Genomic DNA, 11288 nt, shown 5'->3' with positions numbered 1-11288 from the left:
GCGGGCTCATTGGGGCTTCTCAGCGCAGCGGGGCGGCTGACGCTGCCCCGCAGGGGTCCCGGTGTCAACCGTGTGACAACCGTGTGCGCTCAGATCCAACTCGCCCGACTGGGGGAGTCAAACGCTCCGCCGCGACGTGCAAAGCTCGCCGCTCAACCGCACGTGTTTCCTTCGCACATAGGTCGCATCCAGGCGCGGGGCGGCTGGCTCCGCCCCGCGAGGTCCTGGTCAACCGTGTGAAACCGTGTGCGCCCAGAGTACCCAACATGGGCTCAACCCATGCATCCCTCTGAGTTCACACGCAGCTCACACGCAGCTCCCCAGTCAGCTCCCGAACCGAAGCGACGCGGGGCGGCTGGCGCCGCCCCGCAATGGTCCCAGTGTCAGCCGTGTGAAACCGTGTGCGCTCAGAGGCAGCTCATGGAAACAGGGTCAGCCCCATGCGTCTCTCTAAGTTCACACGCAGCTCACGCAGCTTCCCTAACGGCGCGCGCACGACTATGCACTCCCACTCGCGCCCCGCGCCAACCGCCAGCCTTCGCCGTGCTCCGCCGCAGCTTCCCACATGCGCAACTGCAGAACTCTTCATTCCCACTCGCGCGCCTGCCGACTAGCGCCAGCTGCCCGTGTGCAGCTACCTGGTCACACTCGCGCAGCCTCGAGGCGCGCAGCTGCCGACTCCCAGGTCAACTCCTGTACGGCTGAGGGGGTTGGGGTTGCCGTACACGAGTTAGTTGGGGGTTAGTCGGAGCTGTCCGAGAACCTGCATCATACTATGTTTTGTGGTGGGGTTTGAGCTACGTCACGATAACATACACCTGTACCAGCAGGTTATTAGGGCATTCCCCGCCTGCCTCTTTCAGTATTGGGTCGAGTGGACTCGTTGTCGTCCTCCGGCCGCTGCGGTCCCAGAACCCGGACCATCTGACTGGGTCTTGGTGCGCAAGCGGTTACCTCGCGCAATGCCGAGGACCGGTTGGGTTGAACGGTAATCGAGTTTGGGGGGCGGGGGGTTCCGACGCCTCGGAAGGCGGTCGACGGCGTAGCACGGGTGCCGGGCGTTAGTGAACGGCGGATACAGCCATGCACGGGTGCCGGGCGTTAGTGAACGGCGGATACAGCCATGCCCCTGGGCGGATGTATATATGCTGCCAAAGCCCCGGTCCCCAGCCGTCTGGTTGTTCGTGGCGCTTATGTAACTGCCTCCTGCGTGTTTCACTTCTTTGGTAATGGGTTGGAGCTGCGGCCCCAGATTCAGCATGTGCATGCGCGCCAAGCTCGGTTGCCCGTACGCTGTGTGCTGGGGATGTGTGGCTTGCTCTCATACGTGCCGCCGTGGACAAAAGTGGCGTGACTTGCTGCACGGCATTCGGCGGCCACAGCCCGGTGTCCTTTAGAACGGATTGGAGACCAACACCTGCGACCGCATTTTGCCGTGCATGTGCCATGCTCATGCCCCATCCGGCCATCTGGCAACACAGCTCAGAACGGCATTCCGGCAAGAGCTTTGTAGCTACAAACACCTGTTACGCTTACCTTCTAACCCAGCCAGGCGGCCTGGACTAACAGTGCAAGCGCAGCTCTGCACATGCCTCGCAGCGGCAGAAGCGGGATGGTCGCTCGCTGCTGAGTTGCAAAAGGTGGCCAAATTGCTGAGGGTGTTCCTAGAATATGTACACACAGCTCTAAAATTGTACTAGCAAGTGTGTTACCCCAGGTGCAGTTGAGGTTGACTGCGTATAAGCAGGTATAAGTAAGCAGGAGGCTTCGCACGGACAAGCCAGCGGCAAATACTATTCTATCACAAGTGCGGCAGCATCGAGATAGTGTTTGCCGGCACAGGCGGGGGTCGCCACGCAGTCGGTTGCGCCCGTTGCGTCCATGGCCAGCCCGAAGGCCCCCTCGTCGCCGTCGCCGTCGCCCAAACGGCCAGCCGGGGCGACACTGTTGCGATTAAAGTTTCAGGTGTGTTCATTGGTTGCACGGGTGATGCCAGCTGCACGCACCCGTTGGAGCGTCGTTGACCCCTCCTTGCACCCTTGCAGTGGCCGCTGTCCTTCAGCGTTGCGGAGCCCGCAACGGAGTTTGACTGCCTAGCACCTGAGGGCCAGAAGCTTGCTGGGATCAGTTACAGCACCGCTACGTTAGTGGCTCAGTTCACAGATGGCAGCTACGCCTACCGGGAAGGTGGCGGGCAAGTACTGGGCGGGGGCTCCTGCCGGCAACGCAGCCCGGGGAGCGCGTTCAGGGGGCTGAGCGAGCGCAAGTGGCTCTGCCGCGGTCTTGAGCTGGGTCATGGACGGGCTGGTTGATGTATGTGCCTGTTCTCCCGCTGTCTGTAGCTACTCCTGGAGCCAGGCGCTGCCGCTCTCTCAGTACATTGACCCGGTCAAGTATCCCCTGCAGGTGGGTTTATTAGATGGGCAAGTAGGTGGTGGAAAGTAGGAGAGGAGTGGGAGCGGAATGCCAAAGGCTGGAGCACCAACTGGCATACGGCTACGGCTGCGGCAAAGGTTAGCGGCAATCGCTCAGATGTGAGCGACTTCTATACATGCCGCGCATGTGCCACTCGCTGCCAACGCCTGCTCACACGCACGGCACCCGGGCCGCATATGCCTGATCCCACAGTGTGTCAGCGGTGGCAGCCTGCACTTTGCGGGCGTGACTAAGAAGGGGCGGGTCGTATCGTCCATCAGCCGCGGCGGCGAGAAGGCCGCCAAGCTGCTGGACGTGCCGCCCGGCGAGCTGCCGGCGGTGGCGGTAGTGGCGGGCGCCCACCACGTAGCGGCGCTAAACGAGGCGGGCCGGCTAATGGTGTGGTCGGTGGAGGACAACTACTCGGCCAACGGCGCGGTAATCGGGTAGTGGTGCACGCGGGCAAAATGGATGGGAGGGTTTCTTTATTGTAGGCGTGCCCATGCGTGCTTGAGCTTGCAACTCTGGCGACGTCATCGGGAACGCACATCCTGTTGTGTGCTCGTCAACCGCTGTCCCCTTATTCACTTGGCTGCCGCACCCGCAGGTGGCTGGATTCACGGCAGTGCAGGTGGGGGCCATGCCGCTGCCGGCAGGGCCCACGGGGCAGGTGGTGGTGGCGGGGGCGCCGCGTGTGTGGCGCCACCCAGCGGTCATGCAAGGGCGTGTGCGCGTGACGGCCATGTCCGCGGGCGTGACTCACACGCTGATCGGGCTCAGTGATGGCAACGTGTGGGTTGCTGGCATCAAGGCCAGTGAGCGCTTCAGCCGCAATTGCGGCATCAGCACCATCTACAGGTGAGCCGGCAGGACGGAAGGGAGGCGAGAATGTGACAGGGCACAACAAATTGGTCCCATGAGGCAGGGCAGAAGGGGGTTGAGTCCGGGCTGGGTCCGGGTTGGATCCGGGCTGTCACGAACGGTTCGCGCCTGCGCGGTTTTGGCTAACGGAGCTGTGGAGCCGCGGAAACACACATCCTGCCTTGCCTCACACAGCTCCGCCTGATGTGCCTGCTGGTCGCACCCGCAGCAAGGACGTGCAGCAGGTGAAGCTGCCGGTGAAGGCGCGCACCGTGACGCACGTGGCGGCGGGCGACAGTGACGTGTGCGTGGTGGCCACCAACGCGGGCGTGGTGTGCTGGAAGGACGACCGGACCACCTACAACTTCAATGAGTCCACGGGCTGGTCGGCCACCTACGCGCCAGCGCCGCGGCACCTGCCCGAGCTAGACGGCGTGGAGATCAAACAGGTGTGTTAAAGAGCACAAGGAAAACGTTGCGCAAAGACAGTGTATGCGATGCAGCAAACAGGTGTGTTTTTGTAAACCACAACGAGGATGTACTCATAGTGTGTGTAGCTGTGATGCATCCATCCCCTGCATCCCCGGCTTCCCACGCCGCTCCGCCGCCGTGCCTCCCTACCCGCACCCCCTGCGCCCCTATTCCCTATGCCCTCCATAGAACCCCTTGCCCCCCGCCCTGCCTCCTGCAGCTGGCGGTGTCCAACGCCTACCACATGGTGGCGGCCCTGGCGGTGGACGGGCGCATCTTCACCTGGTGCGTGGCGCTCAGCGAGAAGTCCTGGCCCGCCGACTGGCTGCGCCCCGGCCTGGCAGTCACGGTGCCGGGCGCCACCGCCATAGGGTGGGCGGAGCGAGACCTGTACGTGACGGTGCCGGAGGGCATGGGGCCGGAGGTGGTGAAGCTGGCGGCGGCGCGGCCGGACAAGTCGGCATGAGCTGGTGTGTGTGTGTGTGTGCGTGGGCGGGGGGGGGGGGCGTTCAGTAGTCGGGAGGAAGGCGGGTGGAAGGCGCTGGTTGCTTGGCTTTGTGGTCGGAACGGTGCGGCTGGAGCAGTATGGCATCAGCTATTTAGCCTGGGGAAACCTGACATGGAGAGTCGGGGAACTCAATCACGAGTGCTCAGTGCGGGGAGTTTGTGCTGCTGCCATGGAAGGTAAAGTCTGGCTGGGAGTGGAGAGCGGACAACGCGCGGAGACGGAATGGCTGCAGTGTCGGGCTGAATGCAGAAGTGTTGGAAAGCCGCTGGCACAAAACGTGCTGAATACCGTATGGGCGGTGTTGCTCCTGGGCCACTTGAACAAGGAGTAGTTCGGAATGTTGCGAGGGAGAGTCCGCACCAAATGGCGATGGGCTCGCATTCGCATGGAGGGGGCTCGGGAGCATGTCGGGTACAATACACTTTGGCCATCGCGACCGACTCAACATGCATTGTGATGATTCAAGCTGGCCTCAGTGCTATTTCCATCTGTACAAACACTTATCACCTAGGCGCCAAGGATAGAGCCAACTGGGTGCGCGCTTCAACGAGCTGCATATCAGAGAGCATAGTAGCGACATCACTGGCGACCTGAAAGCGCTAGGCTTCTGCTCCAATATCCGCCTAAAACAGTCCGCAGCGTGGCCTTTGTCCAGGCCTTCGTCTGTTCAACAGGAGGACCGCGGGCGCAGAAGCAGCCGAGCAGCAGAAACACGGAGGGAGGACAGCATCAATTGCAGGTTAGCTTGTGGCCGGTCATTTTGAGGAGACTCGGCAGATGTCGGCATTCTTTTTCTCGACATGGCCTTGTAGCTATGCGCGTAGCACGCTTGCTATTGACGACAACATAGTGTTTTAGCGTGACTTGGTGTACAGCTTGTCGGCCCACTTCTACCGCATGTCATGCGAAGAACGTTAAGCTAAAGGGCTTCCCCGTGCCTTGACCCCCTGCGGCATTAGAATACGTGTTGAAGTACATCTCAAAACGGGCTGCGCCTAACACGCCCCCTCCCTTCTTTTGGGCCTCCACCACGGCCGTCGCTCTCCCCATCAACTTTGCAGGTGGTTACCTGCACTGCATCAGTCATTGACCGGCGACCCGGGTGCGGCACACGTGTTGGCGCATTTGTGTAACCCGGCACGCGGGCTGGCGGTCTAACGGCGCCGGCCCGCACCCGATAGCCGCACACAGCCATGCAGTTCACGCTGCCGGACCTGGACCTTGAGGGATTCCTCGGAGACGTGGAGGACGAGCCGGTGGCCAGCACCTCCCGGGGTCCGCTGCTGCCCGAGTTCGATATAGACGAGGATGACCGTCTGCTGGGCCCCAGCGCGCCGCCGTCTGCAGCACCCTGGCGCAAGCCCGGCGGCGCTGGCGGGATATCGGGGCTGGGCGGCAAGCTCAGCGGCCTTGTGTCCAGCGACTCGGGCATGTTCCTGTCGGCACGAAATGCAACCAGCCGGCTCGTAGGCGGCCCTCAGCGTGAGGTCCTGCACCTGCCATCCATCACGCCGCCTGCCGGCGCCTCGCCGGGCGCGGCGATGGCGCTGCAGCCTACGCGGGTGACGCGGCCGCAACGCGAGTGGAAGGTGGCGAAACGGGTGATGTGCGCGGTGGCCTTCAAGAAGGGCGGCGAGAACAGGCGCAGGCTGGAGGACGAGATCCTGTCCTCAGCAGATGAGAGCGGGGGCGAGTCGCCAACGCGGCGGGAACCCGACTGGCGGCACCTTGCAGTGGAGCGCTCGGCAGCAGCAGCTGCAGCAGCAGCAGGGGGCCCCGGGCCAGGGAACGGCGGGCTCCGCACAAGTCTGAGTCATGGCGCGTTGGCAGGGCACAATGCGAATGGCGGCGGTACGGGTGCCGGTGGCGGGACAAATAGGGGAAACGGCGGCAAGGTGCCGGCTCGGAGCGGCAGCGTCACGGCACGCTCCGTTTTCAGTGCGGAGGAGGAGGATTTGCTGGATTCATTGGCGGAGCTTTAAGGAAGTCGCAGCTGCATACTGCATTGCCTGCTTTGCTTGCGCGTGCAGCAGGAAGTCGTTGATTTGCGACGCAATAAATTGACACTACGCCGTGACACATTTAATGCCATACACATATGGTATGGGGCCATTCATGAAATGACGTTGGGCACACCGGGCATGTAGCGGGTGGCGGTGCTGGGTACCGTCCCTGTGCTGCCATGCTGTATAGGTAGTGCGACTGTGCGAATGCAGAGCGCCAAAGGATAGTACTGTTGGCCATCAGATTGTGCGGTTCGTGGGCAGGTACGGTACCGAATGAACAGGGTGATCACGGTCCTAAGTCGAGCTGAGGAGAGACGGGCAATGAACGGCGTGGAGTGCCTGGGACGGCACACATGCATTTTGCGGACGGCTTACTGAGAGGAATAAAGGTTGCGAGTAAGCGCAGACTGGAGGCCAGCGTGCGGGCCCACCAGGCGCCCGCAGACTGGGCTAGAGGGGGTGTGAGGGGGATGGCGTGCGGGTATGCAGACTGGTTAACTCGCCCATGGTTTAACAGGGAAATCGCTCCTTGATTTAACATGTTGCATGTAGAATGTTACTGCTGCGGCGCATGGCAACCCTTCGATTTCCTTCTGGCAAACAAACCATCCTTGGGCTTGGCGCGACGAAGCTTGGCCGCGCTGACGTCGCCCGGTACCCTGAGGCCATTACAGTTAGCAGGTAAAGGAATTGTAGTATGCAGCGGCACAAGCTTCAATTCCCCAAGTGAACATGGCCCTGCGCGTAGGGAACAAGTCCTCGCCGAGCTGTGCTGCCTTGACGGGCGCGCGGCTTTACGGCTCACTAGCTGCGGCTCAAGCAATCCAACAGTCGTAGTGAGAGCAGCATCGCGGGATCGGCCACTAGTGCTACAGCAGGGTGAGAGCCGCTGTCGGGCCCGGAGGCAGCTGTGAGGCCCCCCTTAACGAAATGCTGCCCCCGGCCCTCCCGCCTCTCCTCAGGCGAGTCAGCGGTGCTTCACAACGGTGACGCCTTCAGCTTGATCTGCACACGACCGGACCTAGCCATCCAGGTGCACATACTACCAGCCGCACAGGGGCCGCCGGCCGACGCGGCTACGCGGGAGGGAACCGCTGCCGGGTACATGCCCGCCGGCCGCGAAGGTGGCGCGGCCGTGGCCGCGCCACCTGGGAGCGCGCCCAGCACCAGCCACAACTCAAGCCCAGAACGCGTTGTAGCACCCACAACACAACCATCTCAGCAATCCTCTCGGCACACAGAGGCGTCCGGATCCTACGTTACCGGGGATGGGGACCTGGATGGCCTCAGCGATGAGGGGGCGGACAGCGGGCGGAGCGGGGGTGCGGGGCCAGGTCCGGGCAGCTTAGCATCGCCTGTATCTACGGGTAAAGGCCAGCGCGGCAAGCGCCGCGGTCCTGGTGCCGGCGGGAAGGACACTGCACGTGGCGTAGGCAACAACAAGCCGCCCGTCCAGGGTTTGCCGCCAGTCCTGCTGCTGTTTGCGGGTTTGCCGGGATCAGGTGCGCGCTGGGCGCTGGCAGCGACCTGCATTCTGTTGAGGAGTTTCTCATTGATGGCTTAAAACAATGCTGACCTTCTATGCATTTACGGACGGGAGCCTGGGCAGACATATCAAACACTTAGCTCTACCCCCACCACCACATTGCCACCACCACCACCGCCACAAACATGCAGGCAAAAGCACCTTCAGCCGCAGCCTGCAGGATGCCTCCACCGTGTCCTGGGTGCACGTCAACCAGGTGAGACGCATCGCCGCTGCTTGGATCAGCGCTTGCAGCTTTGCCAGTGGAGACTGCAGGAGACTTAACGCCTGCCTAAATCCACAGGACGCAATAAACAAGGGCAAGCCCGGCAAACGCGAGCAGTGCGTTGCGGCGCTGCGCGCCGCCTTGGCTGAGGGCTCCTGCTGCATCATCGACAGGTGGGGCTGATGGACGGCTTGGTGGGCTTCTGTCCGGGGACTTGGCACCAGGGATGCGAACGCCAGGCGCAGCCAGATGCGAACATCCGTCAGGACACACATCATGCTGAAGGGTGCGCATCACGTTGCGTGGTTCCGATGCTGCAGGTGCCACCTGGACGCCAGCCAGCGGGCCACCTTTCTGGAGCTTGCCGCCGAGTGCCACGTGGCGGCGCACTGCGTGGCGCTGGCCATTCCCGCCCAGGCGTGTGCTGGCCGCGTGGCGGCCCGCACGGATCACCCCGGCGGCGTGCAGGTGCGGCGGCTCTGTACGGCTTCGCGGGGGTTGGGGTGCCATGCCACATGTTAATGACCACGGGCTGTGCGTGGAGCATGAGGCATTCGGCGTGCGGTACATGCGTGCAACACCAAACCGGTACCACACCGCCTGCACCCATGCGGATACACCAGCAACCACCCATCCATCCCCTGTCCATCCTTGATGCCGGCAGGGCGACAACAACCGGGCTGTCGTGTTTCGCATGGCCAAGCAGCAGGACAGCAAGGGCTGGCCGCCCACAGCCGCAGAGGGCTTCACCTCCGTCATGGACTGCTTCACAGACAGCGACGCCAATGCCGCGGTGCGCGCCTGGGCGGCGTACGGCGCCGCGGCAGCTGCAGGGGGAAGCGGCGCCGCCGCCGCCCTGACAACGGCTACAGCAGTGGGCGGGAGCTCAGAAGGCGCAAAGCCTGTTGGTGCGGCGCAGGGTACGGCTGAGGCGCAGGCGGCACCGACGCTAGCCATGTGGCAGGCGTACGTGGCGAAGCGCAAGCCGCTAGCGGCGGCTACGGCTATCACGGCATTCTTCAAGCCAGCTGCGGCAAAGGCAGCGGCAGGGGCAACGGGGACGGGGGCGGTGCCGGGTGTGAAAGCAATGGCAGCAGGGAAGGCGCCGGCAGCCAGCGCGGCCACAGAGGCAGGCCCTCAGCAGGCTCCCGCGGCCGGCGGCTCGCAAGTCGGGGCGGCGAGGTCGGCGCCGATGGCCGGCGCCAAGGCTGAGCCTGGCTCAGCCGTCACGGGAGCCCGACAACGAGGCGCTGAGTCGCCACCAGCAGCTGAGCAGCGCCCGGCGAAGCGGCCCGCGACGGCGCAGCCGTCAGTGGGGGTGGCACCGCATGGCGGGGGCACAGGCGCGCCGGCAGGGAAAGGCGCGGGGTCGCCGGGGTCTGGGCACGCCGCAAAGCCGAATGCTGTGCCGGGGAGCCAGCAATCCCAAGGCAACAGCGGCGGCGGTAGCGCGTCGGGCACTGGGGCAGCATCCCCGAGTCCCGGGGGCGGGGCCAACGCCTTCGCCGTGCTGATGAAGGGCTCAAGGCAGGCGGCGGCTGCAGCGGCAGGCGCCAAGCCAAGTCCAACAGGTGAGCTCCGCGTGGTGCGCCATCCCGCAGGCTACATCAAGGCCCCCGCTTCGTGCCCGCCTGCAAACGTCCTACATTGCGAACGTGTTCCCCCAATATGCCCTCCGGACACGCACGCTTGGACACAGGAGTTGCGCGGGCGACCCTGGGTGGCGCTGACGTGGACAAGCGCTTCAAGCTGGACAGCCCGTGGGCGCAGGCGCTGCGCAAGGCGGCGCAGGACCCGGAGGGCTCGCAGCAGCAGGTGCTGCATAAGGACGAGGAGGTGCGTGCAGCCTGGGGCGGCTTGGGTAAGGAGGGGTACGGCCGGGGCAGGGCACGGACACGGGCAAGCATGGGTCGGGTCAGGGAGCGGGCAGGAGGCCAGGGAAGGGTATCGGTGGTTGGTTCCATGGGTCGTTGCTTCTCAGTCTAGACGGCTGATGTGCCACCACACAATGTGACCCCATCCTTTCTTGTCACCCAGGCAACCGGCCCTCTACCCGGCACGTTGCTTGCGTCCGCCATTTAAACCCCTCCCCTTTCGCGCCGGGCCCAGCAGGTGGTGATGATCATGGATGCCTTCCCCAAAGCACGCAGCCACGCGCTGGTGATCGCGCGCGACCCCGCACTGCGCAGCATTGCGGACCTGCGGGCAGAGCACCTGCCGCTGCTGGAGCACATGCGGCAGGTAGCACTGGACTGGATCGCGAAGCGGAAAGAGCAGGTGAGGGCGGTGCGCGGGCCCGTCATGCACCTGCCGTGTGCCGGGCTCGGGTACAGTACCCTAGTGGAGGGCATGCGCGCTGAGTCCAAAACATTGCCGTGGGCGTGGCCGTGTGATCTGCTGCTGTTGTGGCCAAGGTTGTGGCCACCAACCTCCCGCACCCTTGATTATTTCCCGCGCGCAGGTCCCGGGGACTGCAGCCTTCAAGCTGGGCTTTCACGCAGTCCCATCCATGTGCCAGTTGCACCTGCACGTCATATCTCAGGTGCAAATGGGCCTCCAGCAGTGAGCAAAGGGCCAAAGGCGCGCTGGGCAGGGCAGCGCAGGCAAGGGTGGAGAGCCGGGGTTGACAGTCTGAGGCGGCGCGGGAACCATCTAGTCGAGCCCAACTTCTCCCCAATGCTTATTTCCCATGCCCCAGGATTTCGACTCGCCGGCGCTCAAGAACAAGAAGCACTGGAACACTTTTACAACCGAATTCTTCAGGCCGCTGGACCTGGTTCTCCGCGAGCTTGAGGGCCACGGCAAGCTCACGCTGATCAGCGAGGCTGAGGAGAAGCGTTTTGAGGGCCAGGAGCTGCGCTGCCACGCCTGCGGACTGGCGCAGAAGTCGATTCCCGCGCTGAAGAGCCATATTGTGGCCTGCGACGCGGTGAAATGCTTGCCTGGGCTGTGAGGTAGGATTTTGTTGTATACACTGATTTGGTTTGCACTTTGCAAACAAACCTTCTGTGAAGTTTGGCGGGAAGCCGCGTTGGCTCCGCGGGTCAGGTTGCTTTATTTTGGGGCTGAAGGCTTTGCGCCATTTGCATTGCTCGCTGCCATGTGTGAACAATTGCGCGGCCGGTTGCCTTGCTGCAGTCGCGACGAAGTAAGGGCATGGGGCAGGGGGGGCTTGCCCATTGCCCGCCTGCTCGCAGCTGGCGCCAGCATTTAAGCCATGCGTCGGCCCGCCTTTAATCCCGCTATTCATTCACTGACGCCACTTCGTCACTGTCA

General features: G+C 63.4%; 3 protein-coding genes across 4 annotated transcripts; all 3 read left to right on the top strand.

The window, feature by feature from the left end:
* Window positions 1-1471: 1471 nt before the first annotated feature.
* Window positions 1472-4767, top strand: CHLRE_06g298000v5 (uncharacterized protein). The gene is made up of 7 exons (XM_043063544.1): window positions 1472-1965; window positions 2046-2194; window positions 2343-2406; window positions 2629-2853; window positions 3023-3273; window positions 3506-3725; window positions 3968-4767. Exons 1-7 carry the CDS (start codon window positions 1882-1884, stop codon window positions 4211-4213), a joined length of 1239 nt encoding a protein of 412 aa, XP_042924250.1. The 5' UTR covers window positions 1472-1881; the 3' UTR covers window positions 4214-4767.
* A 54-nt stretch (window positions 4768-4821) lies between these two features.
* On the top strand, window positions 4822-6825 carry CHLRE_06g297950v5 (uncharacterized protein). 2 transcript variants are annotated; one of them, XM_001691251.2, is made up of 2 exons: window positions 4822-4994; window positions 5317-6825. In XM_001691251.2, exon 2 carries the CDS (start codon window positions 5449-5451, stop codon window positions 6235-6237), a length of 789 nt encoding a protein of 262 aa, XP_001691303.1. In that variant the 5' UTR covers window positions 4822-4994; window positions 5317-5448; the 3' UTR covers window positions 6238-6825. The 2 variants fall into 2 exon arrangements, with proteins under 2 accessions (XP_001691303.1, XP_042924249.1); XM_043063543.1 differs by lacking the exon at window positions 4822-4994 and having other exon boundaries at window positions 5412-6825.
* Window positions 6826-6871: 46 nt separating this feature from the next.
* CHLRE_06g297904v5 (uncharacterized protein) lies at window positions 6872-11247 on the top strand. The gene is made up of 11 exons (XM_043063542.1): window positions 6872-7045; window positions 7129-7140; window positions 7224-7763; window positions 7939-8003; window positions 8091-8185; window positions 8333-8480; window positions 8677-9583; window positions 9712-9848; window positions 10125-10289; window positions 10474-10554; window positions 10711-11247. The coding sequence occupies exons 1-11, from the start codon at window positions 6994-6996 to the stop codon at window positions 10963-10965; spliced, it is 2457 nt and encodes an 818-aa protein (XP_042924248.1). The 5' UTR covers window positions 6872-6993; the 3' UTR covers window positions 10966-11247.
* The last annotated feature ends 41 nt before the right edge of the window (window positions 11248-11288 follow it).

This window comes from Chlamydomonas reinhardtii, chromosome 6 (genome assembly GCF_000002595.2).
Source record: "Chlamydomonas reinhardtii strain CC-503 cw92 mt+ chromosome 6, whole genome shotgun sequence".
In the NCBI taxonomy this organism is placed as follows: domain Eukaryota; kingdom Viridiplantae; phylum Chlorophyta; class Chlorophyceae; order Chlamydomonadales; family Chlamydomonadaceae; genus Chlamydomonas; species Chlamydomonas reinhardtii.
The sequence above is the reverse complement of the archived record's forward strand: the minus strand, read 5'-3'. Positions and strand labels throughout refer to the sequence as shown.